Genomic DNA, 17,836 nt, shown 5'->3' with positions numbered 1-17,836 from the left:
TGGGTGTTCTATATCCCAGATGAATGTTCTAATCACTGAGCTATAGAGTCAGTCTCTCTCTCTCTCCTCATTTTGTTGGAGCTGCTCAACTTTGTATAAATAATTAAATATTCATTGGTCAGACAAGGAAAGACACTGATGGAAACAGAGATTTGAATCTAGGTGCCCTATTGTAGGGGCACTCACCTACCACTGGGCTACTAGCTATTCTGAGGTCTCTCTCTCGCACTTTTTTTTTTTTTTGCGCAAAGCATTTCAAAAGATCTGGTTTTCCTTCCGCATTGAAATGAAAACAAAATTCTGAAACCTCCGTTTTTTAAGAAACCATTCTTGTTTTCCAGTCAGACCTTGAAGAAAATATTTTAATTCAAGGTAAACAATACAAGAACATTTGAAAATGTATGAGAATGGCGTGACATGACGTTCCATGAGCAGCTCTGTTCTGAGTCACTTCCCTGATCTCAGTTACTCAGAGTATTCTCACCAGCAAGTGGAACAATACCCTGTGGAACATTAACAAGAGAACTGACTGGAACTGATGTTTGGAGCACAGGTCAATTCTGAAAAATGTGTCTGTTTTTCTAAGAAACGTTTATTCAGATGACTGGAATAGCAGACGGGTATAGCGCAAACTACACTTGTCAATGCATTTGCTATATATGTCATGAATGACTCAATAGTGAATTGGGTAAGCATAAATGTCAGTATATTTAAATATTTAAGGACCTGATCTTCCCTTCCTGTTTTAGGTTCAGAGGGAATGAAAATAACCAAAAGCCACATAAATGTCCTAAAATCTGTTAGAAGGGAAGAACCACCAATATGGCACATTGTCCCCTCCTTCCTGACAGTGAAATACGCCACATTACTGTGCATAGCAAATCTAGAGCGCTGGGAATCTACATTATGCTCCAGTGGAAGCATGAAGGGGACTACAAACTAGACAGTTACTCAAAAGTTTCAAGAATATGAAAGTAATCTTCTTTAAAAGAAATCAGGTGTCTGGTGAGACCATGCTATAGACCAGGGGTCGGCAACCTTTCAGAAGTGGTGTGCCGAGACTTCATTTATTTACTCTAATTTAAGGTTTCGCGTGCCAGTAATACATTTTAACGTTTTTAGAAGGTCTCTTTCTATAATAAACTATTGTTGTATGTAAAGTAAATAAGGTTTTTTAAATGTTTAAGAAGCTTCATTTAAAATTAAATTAAAATGCAGAGCCCCCCGGACCGGTGGCCAGGACCCAGGCAGTGTGAGTGCCACTGAAAATCAGCTCGCGTGCCGCCTTTGGCATGCATGCCACAGGTTGCCTACCCCTGCTATAGACCTACACAGTAAGGCTAAGTCATGTGAATTTGACCACTTAACACAATAGAGGTTCAGGTGGGCCAAACCTGAGCAGTACTGTGACCTGGTGATCAAGGTTACGATGCCTGGAGCGGGGAGCCAGGAATAGCCCTGTGGGGGACAAGAGCCACCACTATGCAGAGAGTCGCAGACACAGAAAAAAGTCACAGACAGGAAAATAATGCTATTGGCGACTTTTTCACGCTGTGAGAAACTTTGCAACCTTACTGAGAACCAGGTTAAAACAAGACAACCACAAGAAATGGAACTGACTTTGCAAAGAACAGTGGTTATTAGCAGGAATAGTGAAAAGGATGCTTCCCAAATTAGTGTTAAATTGAAGTGTTAAAGTAGTAAAACTGAAGGGTATCTAATTGAAAATGCATACTGAGGCACAAACAGACTAAAAGGGTGAGATCAGATTTGATTTCTATAAATGCAGAGGTAATTTAAACACAAAAAAGGTCCAAGCACAAGGATAGCCGTGTCAATTATACAATAAGAGCACATGGTCTGCAGAAGTGAGTTACTCTCTTCACAAAGTAGTGCAGACCAAAATACATTCATAGACACAGAACTGGAGGACAAAGTTCTGATGATGATGAAGATACAGAAAGAGCTTTGTTGGGTTCTTTTATAATTCACAAAGGAAGTTTCCATAAAAGATTGGTTTGTGGTGCTGAAAATAAATGAACAAAAAGTGAATTTCAAAACATATAATGGAGCACAATACAATCATATCAAGCAAATATAAAATGGCTCGTGACCACCCCAATGTTTAAAAGTAGTAAGTTTCATACAGAAGTCACAAAATGAGCCCATGTGGCAAAGGAACCCTGTCATTTCTGTATAAGGAAAGATGCCACTCAATAGAATCTGAACTAGAGGTACAATGTCGCATCATGCTCGCCATCATTCAGCAATACCGCGAATAAATGCTCACAGGAATGACTGCTGAATCTGTCAGCATTATTTCATGAAGATTCCCACATCATGCTAAGAAATCCCCTTGGAGCAAAAAAGGGGCATACACAGGCAGGCAGGCAATGACAGCATAGCAGAGACGATACAATAAAAGGCAATGCATTCATAGAACACCTTCATAGGAAGACAGCCCTGGAGTCTGATTCATCTTTATCAGTTAAGAAACAATAATTAATATTCCATCATGAAAAAGTTGCCATTCCAGACCAACCATGGCTTGCCTAAAAGAATTATTCTAAACACAAATAAGACCCTTTTTATAGGTCTTAGCTCTATAGCATTTATGTGAAACCTTAACTCAGAGCTGGACCATTTCTCCTGAGCCATTTTATATCCCACATATCCTTCACAACCAGAGAGGCTTATGTTTGTTCTTAGAACAATCCAGAGAAAGGTTAGGCAGAAAGATTATCTAATATATCTGAGTCCTGGAACCACCTCGTTTTGTTCCTGCTTGGCTCCAACTCACAGAAGAAACAACTATAAGAGCTGAAGCCAGAAGTGGAGCCAGAGGACCACCTAGAGGCAGGATGCAAGAAAGCCAAGGAATTGTATTCCTTGGTGAAGGGAATAGGACTGTGGAGCTTGGAACTCCCATTTTGAAGAGCTTTCCTGTGTATGATGTCTGTGTGGAAGTTAATTCCAAGGTAAATCAGTTTCTCTGTAGGAGCCAGAAAACTTGCCAAGGTTCACAATCAGACCTAGGGTCAGGAAAAGATTTAAAGTTAGGAATACTGCTGCTCCTGTTTCTAAGTGAGAACTGCCCCAGACTATCTAGTGAATAACTGTGATTGCCTGCTTCCAAAGGTGAACTCCTACAACTGCAATGAGTTTTGTAAAAACTCTAGGGGTTGAAGAAAGATGGGGAAAGACAGCATAGTACTGGCAATATAGGATTGAAGGGAGAAACTGAACAAGAGGTACTGTGGAGCAATCAGCAGATGCAGATAAGCATTGTGTAGAACTATGGATGCTAAGTAATAGCCTGTACTCATAACTAGAATGACTAACCAGGTCAACTCCAGTTTGATCTGCAGGGGACTGACAAACTGTAACTATAGTGAATAGGAAATGCCCAATGAGTGGAGGAAGAGCTCATTGGTCCCGATCTTCAAGCCTAAAGGATATGTGCAAGAACGCAGTAATTACTGACCCATCAAGTTACTGAGTCACACGATGAAATGGACAGAAAGAATTATGGAGAAAACTCTTCAGGAGGAGCTGGAGCTTCAAGTAAGCAATAACGAATACGGGTTTATGCCAGGAAGCTCAGCACTGGATGCAGTGTTTTCACCCTGAATACTGAAGGAGAAATACAAGGAATTGTATTTAGCGCCTGTGGATTTAGAGAAGGCCGCCAGCAGCTTGACTGTGAGGCTCAGTCCCGGCTGCTTGGAGCCCCAGCGGCTTCTCCGCAGGAGGCTGCAGTACCCACCTGCCCGGCCAGCAGGGCCGGCTCTAGGTTTTTTGCCGCCCCAAGCAAAAAAAATTTTGGCTGCCCCCCGTCCCAGCCCTCGGCTCTCCCCCACCACCCGCACCCCCCTGCCGCCCCAGCCCTGGGCTCTCCCCCCCCACCCGCACCCCACTGCTGCCTCAGCCCTGGGCTCTCCCCCCCCCCACCTGCACCCTCCTTCCGCCACAGCCCTGGGCTCTCCCCCCCCCCACCTGCACCTTCCTTCCGCCGCAGCCCTGGGTCACTGGTAACTCACTCCCAGGGCAGGTCATTCAGCAGGAATTTTAGGTGTGCACAGAACACAGACAGGACTGGTTCCCATATGGTTACAGAACTGCAGTAAAGTGGAACAATTTTCAGCTTGTGTGATTGGAGGATATCTGGATGCATATTATAAGACTGTCCTACATAAATGAGGAAAAGTTGAGGTGCCTTTATTATTCTTTGGTTCCACTCTTTCTTTCTATGGGGAATTTGCCAATGCAATATCACTGTCTTCCTTTTAAACAAACAAACAAACAAAAAAAAGGCAATGGCTGTTGAAAATAGCAATTCCAGTCCTAATAACCACTGGGAAGCATTTCTTGCTCAATTTTATCCTACTTTTTCTACAGCAAGCTACAGTGGATCAGTATATTTGATTTGGGAGAAATGAAGTAACAGCCGCCCAAACTGAGCTTGAGCACTCCTGAATTTTGAGGTGTTCAAATCTGGAAGGCAGGTGCTGGGGGGGGGGGGGAGCTGTGGCTCCGCAGGGGAGCACGGCAGCATGTATGCAGCAGCGTGTCTGCTGCATACAGGGAGTTCCAGGGGGGCAGTCAAGGGACAGGGAGCAGGGGGGGTTGGATGGGGCAGACGTTCGGGGGGGCAGTCAGGGGCAGGGAGAAGGGGGGTTAGATGGGTCAGGGGTTCGGGGGGGTAGTCGGGGGACAGGCAGCAGTTGGATAGGCATGGGAGTCCCAGGGGTTTGTCAGGGGACAGGTAGGGGGTGGGGTCCTAGGGGGAAAGTTGGGGGGGGGTCTCAGGAGGGGGCAGTTGGGGACAAGGAGAAGGGAGGCTTAGATAGGGGCAGGGGTCCCGGGAGGGGGCAATCAGGGGCCAAGGACCAGTGGGGCTTAGATAGGGGGTGGGGTCCTGGGGGGCAGTTGGGGCAGGGGTCCTGGGAGGGGGTGATCAGGGGACAGGGAGCAGGGGGGTTGGATGGGTTGGGGTTTCTGTGGGGGGCAGTCGGAGGGAGTGGATGGTGGCAGGGTGGGGCTACCCTCCCTCCCCGTGGAGTGTCCTATTTTTTGAATGTCAAAATATGGTATCCCTACTCACAGTGCAGCTCTCCATTCACAGCAGGCTGCAGCATGAGGTCTCAGCTTCCTCCCTCCCTCCCCCTCTTTCCTGTTGGTAGTGGCCAAGGGAATGATGGGGAAATGTAGTTCTTTCCCTGCTCCAGGGCTGGCTCTATAGGCAGGGAGCTAACCAAGGAACTACAGCTCCCAGGGCCCCCTGTTGGTTCTCAGCTCCCCTGCTGGATCCCTGCTGCCCCTGCAAATGGGCTGCCCCAAGCACGTGCTTGCTTTGCTGGTGCCTAGAGCCGCCCCTGCCGGCCAGCCTAGACTGAACTGAGCTGCTCCCTTTTGAACTCTCCCTCCACTAATAGCATGCCCAGCAGGAGCGAAGGGGCATGGTTTCCTGTGTCTAGAGCATCTCCTTAACCCTCGCCTCAGCAGTGCAGGGTTTGTACATCCCATCACAGGGAGGCAGAGCTAAAAAAAGAATTATGTAGGCAAACAGCAAAAGTTGGAGGAAGACTATTAAACAATGAATCTTAGTCAAAAAACTCAAAAAGAAAATTCAATTGCTTAGCTGGTAGACCCTGATATCCAGTTGCAGCACTGGTTAGGACTGTGCCCACTGCTAAACTGATGAAGCAATTATATTGTCTTAAGTAATGACTAATTTATAGGGTACTTCACTTTTATAGCAAAAGTCCCTAAAGTTCAGTGTCCAAATTCCATCCAGGGCATCCTCCACTTCCACCAGATAACAACTCAGAGCTAATTTTCAATTTATATTGAAGACAAAATAAGTTATGATAAACAGAATCCTATTTAGAATTTAAGCCTAAACTAACTTGCTCCCCCTCCCCCAATCAGAGAGTACTCAAGAAAAAAAGTTTCTCATCAAGAAGACCACCTCATTTGATTGGACTGTACATAACTGTTGGTTCAAATATTTAATCCAACCCTTCTAAACTTTGTACTACAGCTGAAATAGACTTTAGGTAACTGAAAACCTTGAAAGTAAAATTTAACTTGAATCATATGGTGCCAGCATGCTACTAGTGCGACAGCATAATTCAAGTAAGGACGCCCAAAGCACACTTCATCCCTTTCACAGGAAAGAGTCCGTGATCAACAGCAGTCAGCCCTTTTGTAGGAGATGGCTAACTGTCTCTCAGACCTGGTGAGTACCTGCTCATTTAATCTGGGGGCTCTATTTAGTAGTAGCAGACCAAAGAGAGAGATAATACTAGAAGAATAGGAAAGATTCAACATCTTTAGACTGTTCTGTGTTAGTAAAGCATATAGCACAGTGGAGTCCTGGACCGTGACGGGGCTGTTACATGCTACCACAATACAAATAATAATCTTGTTTCCCTAGACCACCACTGAAATCCGTTGCCTCTTTTCATCTTATCATACTTAAAATTACTGTATTTAATAGTTTGTTTTTCCAAACCAATGCCATTAGTAGACTAATTATCACTTTCTTCTCTGACCATCCAAATGGCTCCTAAACTGCTCCAGTTTATGAGGAAAAAAGATTCAGGAGTCTCTTGTTTCCTGTGACGGCAGAGATAAGTCACTTTGAAAAGATGGACTAGCTATTCTATCTATGTAGGGATGAAATCCTGGCTATATTAAAGTCAATGACAAAATTCCCATTGATTTCACTAGGGCAAGAATTTCACCCTAGGTACGTACATTAGCATCTGTTGTGTCCAGGTGCCGCCAAAGAGGCAAGATGTTAATTTATCTTTCTTTCCTGCCTGCCATTGAAAAATAGGACTAGAAATCAACAAGATGAAATTCAATAAAGACAAGTGCAAAGTACTACACCTAGGAAAGAAAAATCAAATGCACAAAACCAAAATGGGGAATCGCTGCCTAGGTGGTAGTACTGCAGAAGAGGATCTGAGGGGTTATAGTGGATCACAAACTGAGTATGAGCTAACATGTCACAGTTGTGAAAAAGGCTCATATCATTCTGGAGTGTATTAACAGGAGCATTGTATACAAGACATAGGAGGTAACTGTCCCACACTGTTCAGAACTGATGAAGCCTCAGCTGGAGTAATGTGTCCTGTTTTGGGTGCCACACTAAGAAAGATGCGAACAAACTGGAGGTAATCCAGAGGAGAGGAACAAAAATGATAAAAGGTTTAGACTGCCTAACCTCTGAGGAAAGGTTAAAAAAACTGGGTACTTTGCATCTTGAAAAAGACAAATGAGTGGGGGCCCGATAGTCTTCAAATATTTTAAGTGCTGTTATAAAGAGGATGGTGGATCAATTGCTCTCCATATCCACTGAAGGTAGGAACAGAAGTAACGGGCTTAATCTGCAGCAATGGAGATTTAGGTTAGATATTAGGAAAATCTAACTATGAGGATAGTTAGGTACTGGAATAGGCTTCAGAGAGAGGTTGTGGAATCCCCATCATTGGAGGGTTTAGTCAGGAATGGCTTGGGTGAAGAGGTGGGTTTTCAGTTTATCTATGAATGTGATGAGGTTAGAAGCCTCTCCTGTTTGGTCTAGTAACAAGTCCAATGGTCTTGCTTTGGTTCTCATGAAGGTTCTAACTCCTACAGGCACAAGTCTCCCCCTACTGTTCAACAGTTTGTTTGTTCCAGTGGAACACAGCTGCTGTAGCAAACCATGGTCATACGAGGTGAAATTACCTTTAACATAGCCAGGACTAGTTCCATGGGAGGGTTTGAACTAGATTGGGCATTCAATGGGGAGCCAGTGAAGAAAGCACCATATTGAGTTGATGCATTCCTAATAACTTGTGGGGTTTTTTATTTTAAAAAAATAGAGACCCATCCCCAGACTACTGTAAGCCTCCTTTCTCCCCCACACCACATGGTCTGTCCTCACCCCTTCCATCTCTGCTCCTCTCATCTATGCCGCCACCCCTTGTGTCCATACACCACTTGCTCGATGTTCCCCCCAGCCCCTACCATGTCTCACCTACACACAGTATAAGCACCAGTGACCAAGCTCTTGAGAACCCCTTGCCCTTCCCCTCCCCACACTGTGGGCAGCCCCTTTGGCACTGGGCTCACCTTGCTATGCTGTTCCTTCTGCCTGAAGCTCACCGCCCTGTGCCAGGCAAAGCGAGGGGAAGGGAGGGGTGCGGATCAGAGGGAAGCACTGCAGGAGCAGGGCCCACTGTCCTTCCCTCCCTCCTACCCTACAGGAGGAGTCAAAGAAGGGCTGAGCCCAGCACAGCTGGAGCCAAGGTCTACAGTCCCATGCTGGGCATGTAGCTGGAGCAGCGGAGAACCTTGCTCTGGCTGGCCTTGGCCACAACAATCATCTACACACACAGTGCTCTCCGTCTCCAGCAGTCTCTCCCAGTGATAGACCTGGCACCACTTCATGGCAGCAGACAGCCAAGCCAGAGCCTCGGCAGCAATGACACAGCTCCCCGGGTCCAGGTCCCCATCCTCCTCTTCTGAGCACTAGGCTGCCTCGGCCCACTGATTCCTCTGGGCCAGCATGCACTCCTTGCTGGCCATCTCCCTCACAGCTGCCTCCTCCACATCCATGCTGATGAACTCGCTGAAGTCCAGCTCACTCATGAAGGGCTCATGATAATAACTTGTGTTGCTGAGGAGGTAGTCCGCTATGTTTTGAATTAGCTGGAGCTTTCTTAAGTCAGGGAGCTTCATTTCTGATTATAGACCATTACACTAGTGGAGCCTAGATATTACAAATGCATAGATCACTGTAATCTCAGGTCTAAGTCTGATAGCATTTGGATAGGACTACACCTTGGGACCATTCAGAAGCTGAAGCTATTGCAGAGTACTACCGCTTCTTTATTAAGAGGAGCTGCATGTTGGGAGCACATTAGACTTAGACCAGAGCTCTCTAATCTCATCAGATTCCAGTAAACTTCCAGGTGGAATTCAAGGTATTGGTTTTAATCTATGAAGTGCCTAATGCTCTAGGATCTGATTAGTTGAAGGATCACCTCTTTCCCCAGTACGCAATGCCAGAGTTAAGATAAGCAAAGGTGCTTCAGATGGCACTCCTTCAATATAAACATAAGGGAGCATGTGGCGGTGTGTGCTCTGTGAAGGATCCTTGGTCTTGGAACTTACACTCCAGAGACCGGATTTGTTAGCTTTGCAGGCATAGAACAAAGGCCATATTTCTTCTCTTTCCTCTAGAACTGCTGAGGAGTTTGTGGGCTGAGGTTGATATATTTATCGGCAATCCTTTGTTTATGGATTTTGTGATTGTTAATTTACAAAGTAAGTGCCCAGATTACAGTATGGGTGCCTCTAGTTCTATTTTTAGAAATATGAAGAAATAAATTAAATCAAATAAATAGGATTAGAAACATTTTTCTAGCCAGGCAAGACAGAAGTGGACTGGTTTTGCCACTGTGGATCTAAACACTGACTAATGTAACAATCTGAGGCACCATGCCTTTGATGGGTGTTGGGGAGGAGCATCACCACATTCTCATTTGAGTTCAGCTTCAGCCAGCTCCTGTACATCCAGGTACTGATCTCAGCTAGGCAATAAGGAACCTGGAAGATGGTGCAAGTTAGGTTTGACATGAAGGAGATGTAAAGCAAAATGTTATCTGCATACTGTTCATACTCCTACCAACGAGAAAGAATTAAGCATTGTAGGATCCTCTGCATGTGAGGGTCCTGGAGGTAGTGAAACAATTGCCCACAATGATCCCTTTGGATTTGGTCTGTGAGTTAAGAGCTAAGCCATTTCAGGATGTTTCCATTCAGCCCAACAGGTACTCAGAAGCAAGTTTAGTGGCCAACAGAATCATATGCCACAGCCAGGTCTGTTTGCAGTGGTGGTGGATGAGCCATGTTGGTCCCAGGATATGAGAGACAAGGTAGGTGAAGTAATATCTTTTATTGGACTATTTCTGTTGGTAGAAGGTACAAGCTTTCAAGCTACAGAGAGCTCTTCTTCAGGTCTGGGGAAGGTCTGTTTCCTTTCCCAGACCTGAAAAAGAGCTCTGTATAGCTCGAAAATTTGTACCTTCAACCAATCGAAATTGTGCCAATAAAAGATATTACCTCACCTACCTTGTCTCTTACAAAGAGGTCTAGCAGGTTGTGCGTGGGTGTATTTCCCCGTCTATTGACAAAATGACCTCATTACCAAAGCATATCTAAGTATCTTATCCTGACCTGAAGCCTTGTTGACAGGGATCTGGATTGTTGGACATAGTGGGGGTGGGGAGAAAGAAAGGCACAGAGTTGTGGAGGGAATCAATCGGAACACACAAATACCCACTTCTACAATTATTCTTATATCTTAAGGAAGAGAAAGATTGAAGAGGAAGGCAACCACCATTTATACATATTAAAGTCTTTTTATTAGTGCAATTGCAGTCTGTTCCCAGTTATTACACACTTTAATCTTTATTAAATTTGAGTCTATTTCACCTTTCAAGTAAGATAAACATGGCACAATTTTTTAGTCGTTACCCTGAACATGAGAAGGCAATAGAAACAAGGACAAAAGAATGCAGCAATGTGACCCAGACAATTAGTATGAGGTAATTAGGCTACATTATGAAATCTGATGTACCAGAGCACTTAAAAATGCTCAGCTAGTTATATTCCTTGATTTGGAATGTTCAATCTTCTCATATTTGAAACACTTATTGCATCTACAGAAGCATCTTTTGAGCATCCACAAATAATGTAATTTCAAAATTACTACAGATGCAGCTCAGAGGGATGTTTCAGAAATACTGTAGTAAATAAGCACGGTCTTTCATGTGATGTTTACTCTCTAGGATCTTCATTCAGTAACTTATTTCCCACCATTCTGTGCAGTGCTAAGCACCCTCGGCTGCCACTGAGGTTAGTCTGGGGGCTGATCTTAAGAGATGTTGAGTCTTGCCGCTATGCACCCTGGAAATAGCTATTTTTATGTTATTACTTTTTAATATTACATTTAGCAGTTAGTGATTAGGAGTGCAGGTGAAAAGATGAATGACAAAGTTGCTGTTGCTGGACCAAGGCAGTGAGCAGTTATCTTCATGAGTTAGGTCAGAGAAAAACTATCTGCCATATTTTGAGAAGCTCAATTTACAGGAAAGAGCAATCTGCCACAGAAGTCACCTACCTCCAACCCCTGCTTAACAATGAAAAACAATTACTCCACTATCACAAACTGAGCTCATCCAAATAAGTCTCCTACCATACAAACTGAACTAGTGATTTCTCTGACCCCTTATTCTCCTACCACTGACCATGCATAAGGTGGCAGTGGCATGAAACAGTGGAGTAAAAAGCAGATGAGTTGTTTTTATCCTTTTTTCGCTGTGTGAAATTTGTTTGGGATAATCCCTTTTATGGACCAATAGTAATCTCTTAAATGGCCTATTTAGACCTTATTTTATAGCACAAACCAATATGCTTCAGATAATATTACTCCCAGTTAGGGTTGTATTCTTTGAATATTCAAGCTAAATAATAATTAAGAAGCTCATGCTATATTTGGCAGCCTGATCAATGTAGATTGAATCAACAGCTTTTGTTTAAATAGAGCCCTATATACTAGGGCCTTGGCTACACTGGTAATTCACAGCGCTTCACTTGCTGCGCTCAGGGGTGTGAAAAAACACCCCCCCTGAGCGCAGCGAGTGCAGCGCTGTAAAGCGCCAGTGTAATCAGCGCCTGCAGTGCTGCACACTCCCTCGCAGCGCTGCAAGCTATTCCCCTCGGAGAGGTGGAGTACTTGCAGCGCTGCGAGAGAGCTCTCTCGCAGCGCTGGCGGCGCGACTACACTCGCGCTTCACAGCACTGCCGCAGCAGCGCTGTGAATCCGCGAGTGTAGCCAAGGCCTAGGCTAACTATAGATTCAACATTTGAAACACTTCTGTGCCAGGACATATACATATGTTCCCCATGGAAAATGTTGATGCATAATTATTTTTATGGAATACATTTGTAGATAAACCTGTAATGTTAAAAGCCTGGCTATGCTTTGCAATACAGTACAAGACTCATTTTATATAGCATGTCTTACTAACTACATCCCAAAATGTAGTGAGTTAAACAACAGCAGAAGGGGAACAAAATGAAAATGTGCAGAGAAAAGGTGTGTACTACCAGGTAGGTCCCTTTAGAGGGAGGAAGGGACTAGACCCTAATGGCTGGCAAAGTAGAGTCCATTTACAAGGGTAAAACAGGAGAGTACAGAGGACTAGAAAAGAACAAAATAATGATGATACCAATCGCCACTGATAATGGTGATAACACGTTACTTTTCATCTGCACATCTCAAAGGGCTTTAGAGCCAGTAGAGCTCAGAGGAAGAGAAGAATTTGGCTCTGGTAATGGCACACAGCTGTTTCCTCTTATTCTCTCTACTAATGATGAGAGGAGAAAGTATCTTTCTATTCTCATATTTAAAGTTTGGATTGGATCAGAAACGTGGGTGGATGGAGCAGGGAAGGGTTGGTTGTTTTTAAATTCTGTGTTTGCAATACAGTTGAGGGGTAAATCTTTATGTTACACCTGGAAGAGAGAAAGTCTTGTTTTACTTTCAAGGGAGTTTGATTTGGAGAGGCCTTTAGGGGATAACACTTACGGTTTACTGTTCATAAACAAACTGCGGATTCAAGGTACTAGAACTCCATCCTACCTGGACTGACACCCTTTTTCCTGTCAGCTTGTCACAGCGGCAGTCAGATCCACATAGCGACAGCCATGCCGCAGACAACATTTGATTTAATGTCTGCTACCTTACTTCTAAGCAAAGATATGTAGATAATTTTGTAATATACAATGATTTTCCTTGCACTAGGTAAGATTTAGCCTTAATGTGGTCCTGTGGCCAATTATTCTGCTTTTGGCATGGGACTATGGGCTTTTGGAAGAATGTTTATATCTGAAAGTATCTGTAGTGAATAATACATACTTTCAGAGTGAAGAGGTGAGTATGGCAGACAAGGATGCAAGACCATGAGGGAATCTAGATTTATGACAAGCTGATGGAGCATTGCCTTCTCTTTTCAGATTCAGTATCGGGGATTGTTTCAAATGATCTTAGTGCTGGGAATTGGTGGAAGTTTCCCATTTGGGTTCCATATTTCTGTGATCAACTACCCTTCCGTGGTAAGCAGAGACTCCCCAGAGGGAGAGTTCACATGGTAGAGGGGTCTCGGCTAAGGATATTCTCAAAACTTGCTGAGCATTTCAAAAAACTCCACTGCCATTTCTTCAAATATCCATTTTGATCCATAATGAAAAGTAAATATCATGCGGGTAGAGCACCTTAAACCCAACAGACAGTACTTTAAGAAGAAAAAAATCCTCTTTTAAAGGGGGTTTAAAAAATTGTTTTGGAAACAAAACTCAGTAACCATATTCATTTAGGAGGTCATCAGGAGACCAGCAGGAAGCCCAATTATCACTAAAATGAAAGGTGTTTCTTTGGTATAGCTCTGACAAACGTACACTTCCTCCTAGCTCAAGTCCACAAACCTGCATCTGTGTTGTGAATTTACAAAGAGATAATTTGGTCAGCTTCATCAAGTCTCAGGGGATAAAGACTTTTTCCTTAGAATTATGAAGTGTCTAGAGTAAAAGCCTTCCCTTGAGCCTGCTGAGGGGACTTTTTCCTATTGTTCCCAATGTGCTAACAGAAACAATCTCAACATTTCACAACTAAAAAGGTGCTGCAACAGGTTCATTACTGATTCCAGAGTACTGTGAGAAGGATTCCTGATAGAAAGCAGTGGTGCTAGCTTCTTGTGTAGAGAAGTTAGCTTTTTTTAAGAGATTGGATTTCTACTCTGCCACTAGAAGTAACATTTTAACTAGTGTGTCTTCCAACTGAACAGCAAGTTGGGCAAGCTGTATAGTTTTCATTCACTCACAGAAATTTGCACTACAGGATGAGGAGACTAAACTTTTGAATATGTAAATGCTTTTTCAAAACAAAATTACATCTTTTTTAAAAAGTGAAAAAAGATTAAGAGTATCAATTTTTCTTCTGTGTTAATTGCACTTGAGTGAGCTGTATGAATGAGGAAAAAAATCTGCCGTAAATGAGGCTAGTATCCCAGAAATGTCAGAAAACTAAAGTAATCTCATGCATTAGAGAAAAGAGTTTCTGCTGGTGAAAAATATCTATTGGCATTCCATCCTTTATCTGTAAGTTTAACCAACCATGGCTGTGTACAGACACTGCAGTCATCAGTGGGGAATGAATACCACTTCAACTAAAGCTTTGAGACTGTACAACACCACTGCATACACAAGTAGGCAGTTACAGTCCCTGGGGCCAGCTTGTAGCATGAAATATGATCACATGCCTACAGCAGTATGTTTCATGCACTACACTAGCTCAGTGTCAGGAATGACGGCCTCCAGGTGGCAGGGCCGGCTCTGGCTTTTTTGCCGCCCCAGGCAAAAAAGCCTCCGGCTGCCCCCCCCCCCCCTGCGGGGGGGGTGGAGGGGGAGGGCGGCCAGAGCCCTGGGAGGAGGGCAGCGAGCCCCGGCTGGGGCTCGGCTCTCCCCCCGGCGGCCAGAGCGCCAGGGGCAGGGCGGCGAGCCCCGGCCGGGGCTCGGCTCTCCCCCCGGCGGCCAGAGCGCAGGGCGGCGAGAGGGCGGCGAGCCCCGGCTGGGGCTCGGCTCTCCCCCCGGCGGCCAGAGCGCAGGGGGCAGGGCGGCGAGAGGGCGGCGAGCCCCGGCTGGGGCTCGGCTCTCTCCCCGGCGGCCAGAGCGCAGGGCGGCGAGAGGGCGGCGAGCCCCGGCTGGGGCTCGGCTCTCCCCCCGGCAGCCAGAGCGCCGGGGGCAGGGCGGCGAGCCCCGTCTGGGGCTCGGCTCTCCCCCCGGCGGCCAGAGCGCAGGGCGGCGAGAGGGCGGCGAGCCCCGTCTGGGGCTCGGCTCTCCCCCCGGCGGCCAGAGCGCAGGGGGGAGGGCGGCGAGCCCCGTCTGGGGCTCGGCTCTCCCCCCGGCGGCCAGAGCGCAGGGCGGCGAGAGGGCGGCTCCGCTCTCCCCCCGGCGGCCGGGGGGAGGGCGCGGGGGGGAGGGCGGCCAGAGCGCCGGGGGGAGGGCGGCGAGCCCGGCTGTGGCCCCGCTCTCCCCGGCGGCCGGAGCGCCGCGCCGCCCCCCTCCAGGTGCCGCCCCAAGCACAAGCTTGGTGGGCTGGTGCCTGGAGCCGGCCCTGCCAGGTGGGCCTGGGATCAGCTAGCTAACCTCAGCTAAATCCCCTAACTGGCCAGATCAGCCTGATTGGCTGAGCGCTGTTGCCAGGACAGCTCTTCAACCCAGCAGTAGCACTGGGCTGTGGCAGCTGCTCAATCCACTTCCCCACAGCTGCACTCTCTCTTCTACCTGCTTTGCTCCCTTCTCTGCCCTTCTGGCTCCCAACTCCAGCTCTAACCCCGGCTTGGCTCCTGGCTCCCTGCTATTAGACCTGACCACGTCCGTCATGATCTCAGTGTTGCCATATCTCATGATTTGATCACGAGTCTCATGAGACTTGATCTTTCTTAAAACCGTAGCTCCAGAAATCATGTGATTACATTAAAATTTCAGCTTCCATTTAAAAAGAAGTGTTTAGCCCTCCTGCCTTAAAGGCTCAAAAACCAGAACAAAAATAAAAAGAATCACAAATTATATTCCAAATCTCATGGTTTTTAAACCAATCTTATGACTCATGATTTTTCAATAGTTGGGATTGGCAATACAGCTAACTCATCCTGAGTGCAAGGTCTACAACAGTTCAAGTCCCATTTAGCAACAAACAATGGCCAAATATACAAAGAAATCAAAGACTAAACCCTGGACCTTCATTACTAAAAGCACATAGCTCTGATACTTGAACTAAAGGAAAGCTCCTTCCGTTGTAATAGACTGTTCTAGTTGCTGGATCTAGCCAACTAGGAGGAGATATGATAAACCATACTAAGCCAGTCTATTACATCAGAGTTTCCCAAGGCTTCCTGAAATTTCTACATTTCAGAGATGGCTTCATAAAAAGCCTTGAAAGGATTATAAAGAAAATAAACTCAAGGTGCATACTCTGAAATCTAACTTTGAAAGTGTCTTGAACATCTAATCTTACAAAAAGTTTAGTTGAAAATTTGGCAAAGTACACAAATAACTTTAAGTAATTTGCTTTGACAGTGAAGGTTACTTTTTAAAAGAGGTCCAAGACTACAACAATGGATCAAAGTTGAAGCACAGTAACAGAATAGTATGAGGAAAGTCCATATTTACTATTAATTAAAAATCTCATTTTCTCTCTCAGCACATTAGGACGTTTATCAATGAAACCTGGATAGAGCGATATGGCTATCCCCTTCATCATGAGACCATCATGTTGTTGTGGTCCTTCATTGTGTCTGTTTATGGTATAGGAGGAGTGCTAGGAAGCCTATACTGTGGCTACCTCACTACAAAATACAGAAAGTAAGTATTTCTTTTAATATCTTGATAATCAAGGCATGTGGGGAAAAAATATACTAGCAAAGCACATACAGTCAGCTATTCTTGTTCCATAGTCTGACCATATATACTTGTATTAAATTGCTTTAATTTGCTATCATAGCCACCCAGTGTAAGTGGTAATCAGTCTTTGATTCAATGCATTTAAATAGTATGCTGATTGTGAAGTGTGGTCCCTTCTGAAGATGCACTTCCCAGCACTCCATTGACTAGTGCCTTGTGGGGAAGTAACATGCAGGGCCGGCTCTAACTTTTTTGCCGCCCCAGGCAAAAAAGAAGAGCGCCACCCCGCCGTAACACACACACACCCCAGCGCCGCACCGCCGCCCCCCAGCGCCACGCCGCCCAAAACCCCGGAGCGCCAGGCCGCTCAAACCCCCGCCCCCTCGAGCGCCGGGCCGGGCCGCCCAAACCCTCCCCCCCCAGCGCCAAGCCGGGCCGCGCCGCCCAAACCCCCGCCTCCCCCAGCGCCGGGCCGGGCCGCCCAAACCCCCGAGCGCCGCCCAACCCCCCCCCCCCCCCCGGAGCGCCAGGCCGCCCAAACCCCCACCTCCCCCCAAGCGCCGGGCCGGGCCACCCAAACCCCCGGTGCGCTGTGCCGTGTCGCCGAAGCCCCCGCCCGCCCACAGCGCCTGCGCCGCCTAAACACCCCCGGCGCTGCCCGGCTAAAACAAACAAACAAAAAAAACCCTTGAGCGTTGCCCCGCCGAACAACAACAAAAAAAAACAAGGCAAGCACCCCCCGCCACCCCAACATTGGCCGCCCCTTCTAAGGTGCCACCCCAAGCACGTGCTTGGTCGGCTGGTGCCTGGAGCTGGCCCTGGTAACATGTGGCACAATTTCCTCACATCAAGATCACATATGTCTCCAGTACAGAATTTCTAAGATCCACAAACCCAGAAACAGAAGCCATGCATATTCATTCAAACACAGGTTTCCCGGGAACTGTTACAATCAATTTCCAGCCTGAATTCAACTTTTGAGAGATGTAGCTTAAACACTCAAGGGTAAACCTGAAACATTAAAGTGCTTGTTTACACTTTGGGAATCTGACTTTTTTTATTCATTCTGGAGTGAATGTTGTATTAAAGAATTATTAGTACCTATTCTAATGAAAACCTGAAACTGAACAGAAAAGAAAGTTAACTTTACCTATAGTTCTGTATAAGAGTCTGCTCCATTGTTAGTAATGTCCTCTATTAAAAGTCTGTCCCAATGTAACTTCACCATAGATGAAGAAAGGATTCCTCATGCATCTGGTGTAGGGTGACCAGCTGTCCCGATTTTATAGGGACAGTCCCGATATTTGGGACTTTT

At 45.8% G+C, this 17,836-nt stretch overlaps 1 protein-coding gene across 1 annotated transcript in view; it reads left to right on the top strand.

Moving 5' to 3' along the window:
- The first annotated feature begins 6,217 nt into the window (after nucleotides 1-6,217).
- The window catches only part of LOC135890476 (solute carrier family 2, facilitated glucose transporter member 11-like), a 32,748-nt gene continuing 21,129 nt past the window's right edge, over nucleotides 6,218-17,836 (top strand). Inside the window, exons 1-3 of the mRNA XM_065417899.1 lie at nucleotides 6,218-6,241; nucleotides 13,078-13,176; nucleotides 16,322-16,482. Of these exons, the coding sequence (XP_065273971.1) occupies nucleotides 6,218-6,241; nucleotides 13,078-13,176; nucleotides 16,322-16,482 (284 nt within the window). The remainder of the gene's footprint in view (nucleotides 6,242-13,077; nucleotides 13,177-16,321; nucleotides 16,483-17,836) is intronic.

Source organism: Emys orbicularis, chromosome 16 (assembly GCF_028017835.1).
Source record: "Emys orbicularis isolate rEmyOrb1 chromosome 16, rEmyOrb1.hap1, whole genome shotgun sequence".
NCBI classification, from domain to species: domain Eukaryota; kingdom Metazoa; phylum Chordata; order Testudines; family Emydidae; genus Emys; species Emys orbicularis.
The sequence above is the reverse complement of the archived record's forward strand: the minus strand, read 5'-3'. Positions and strand labels throughout refer to the sequence as shown.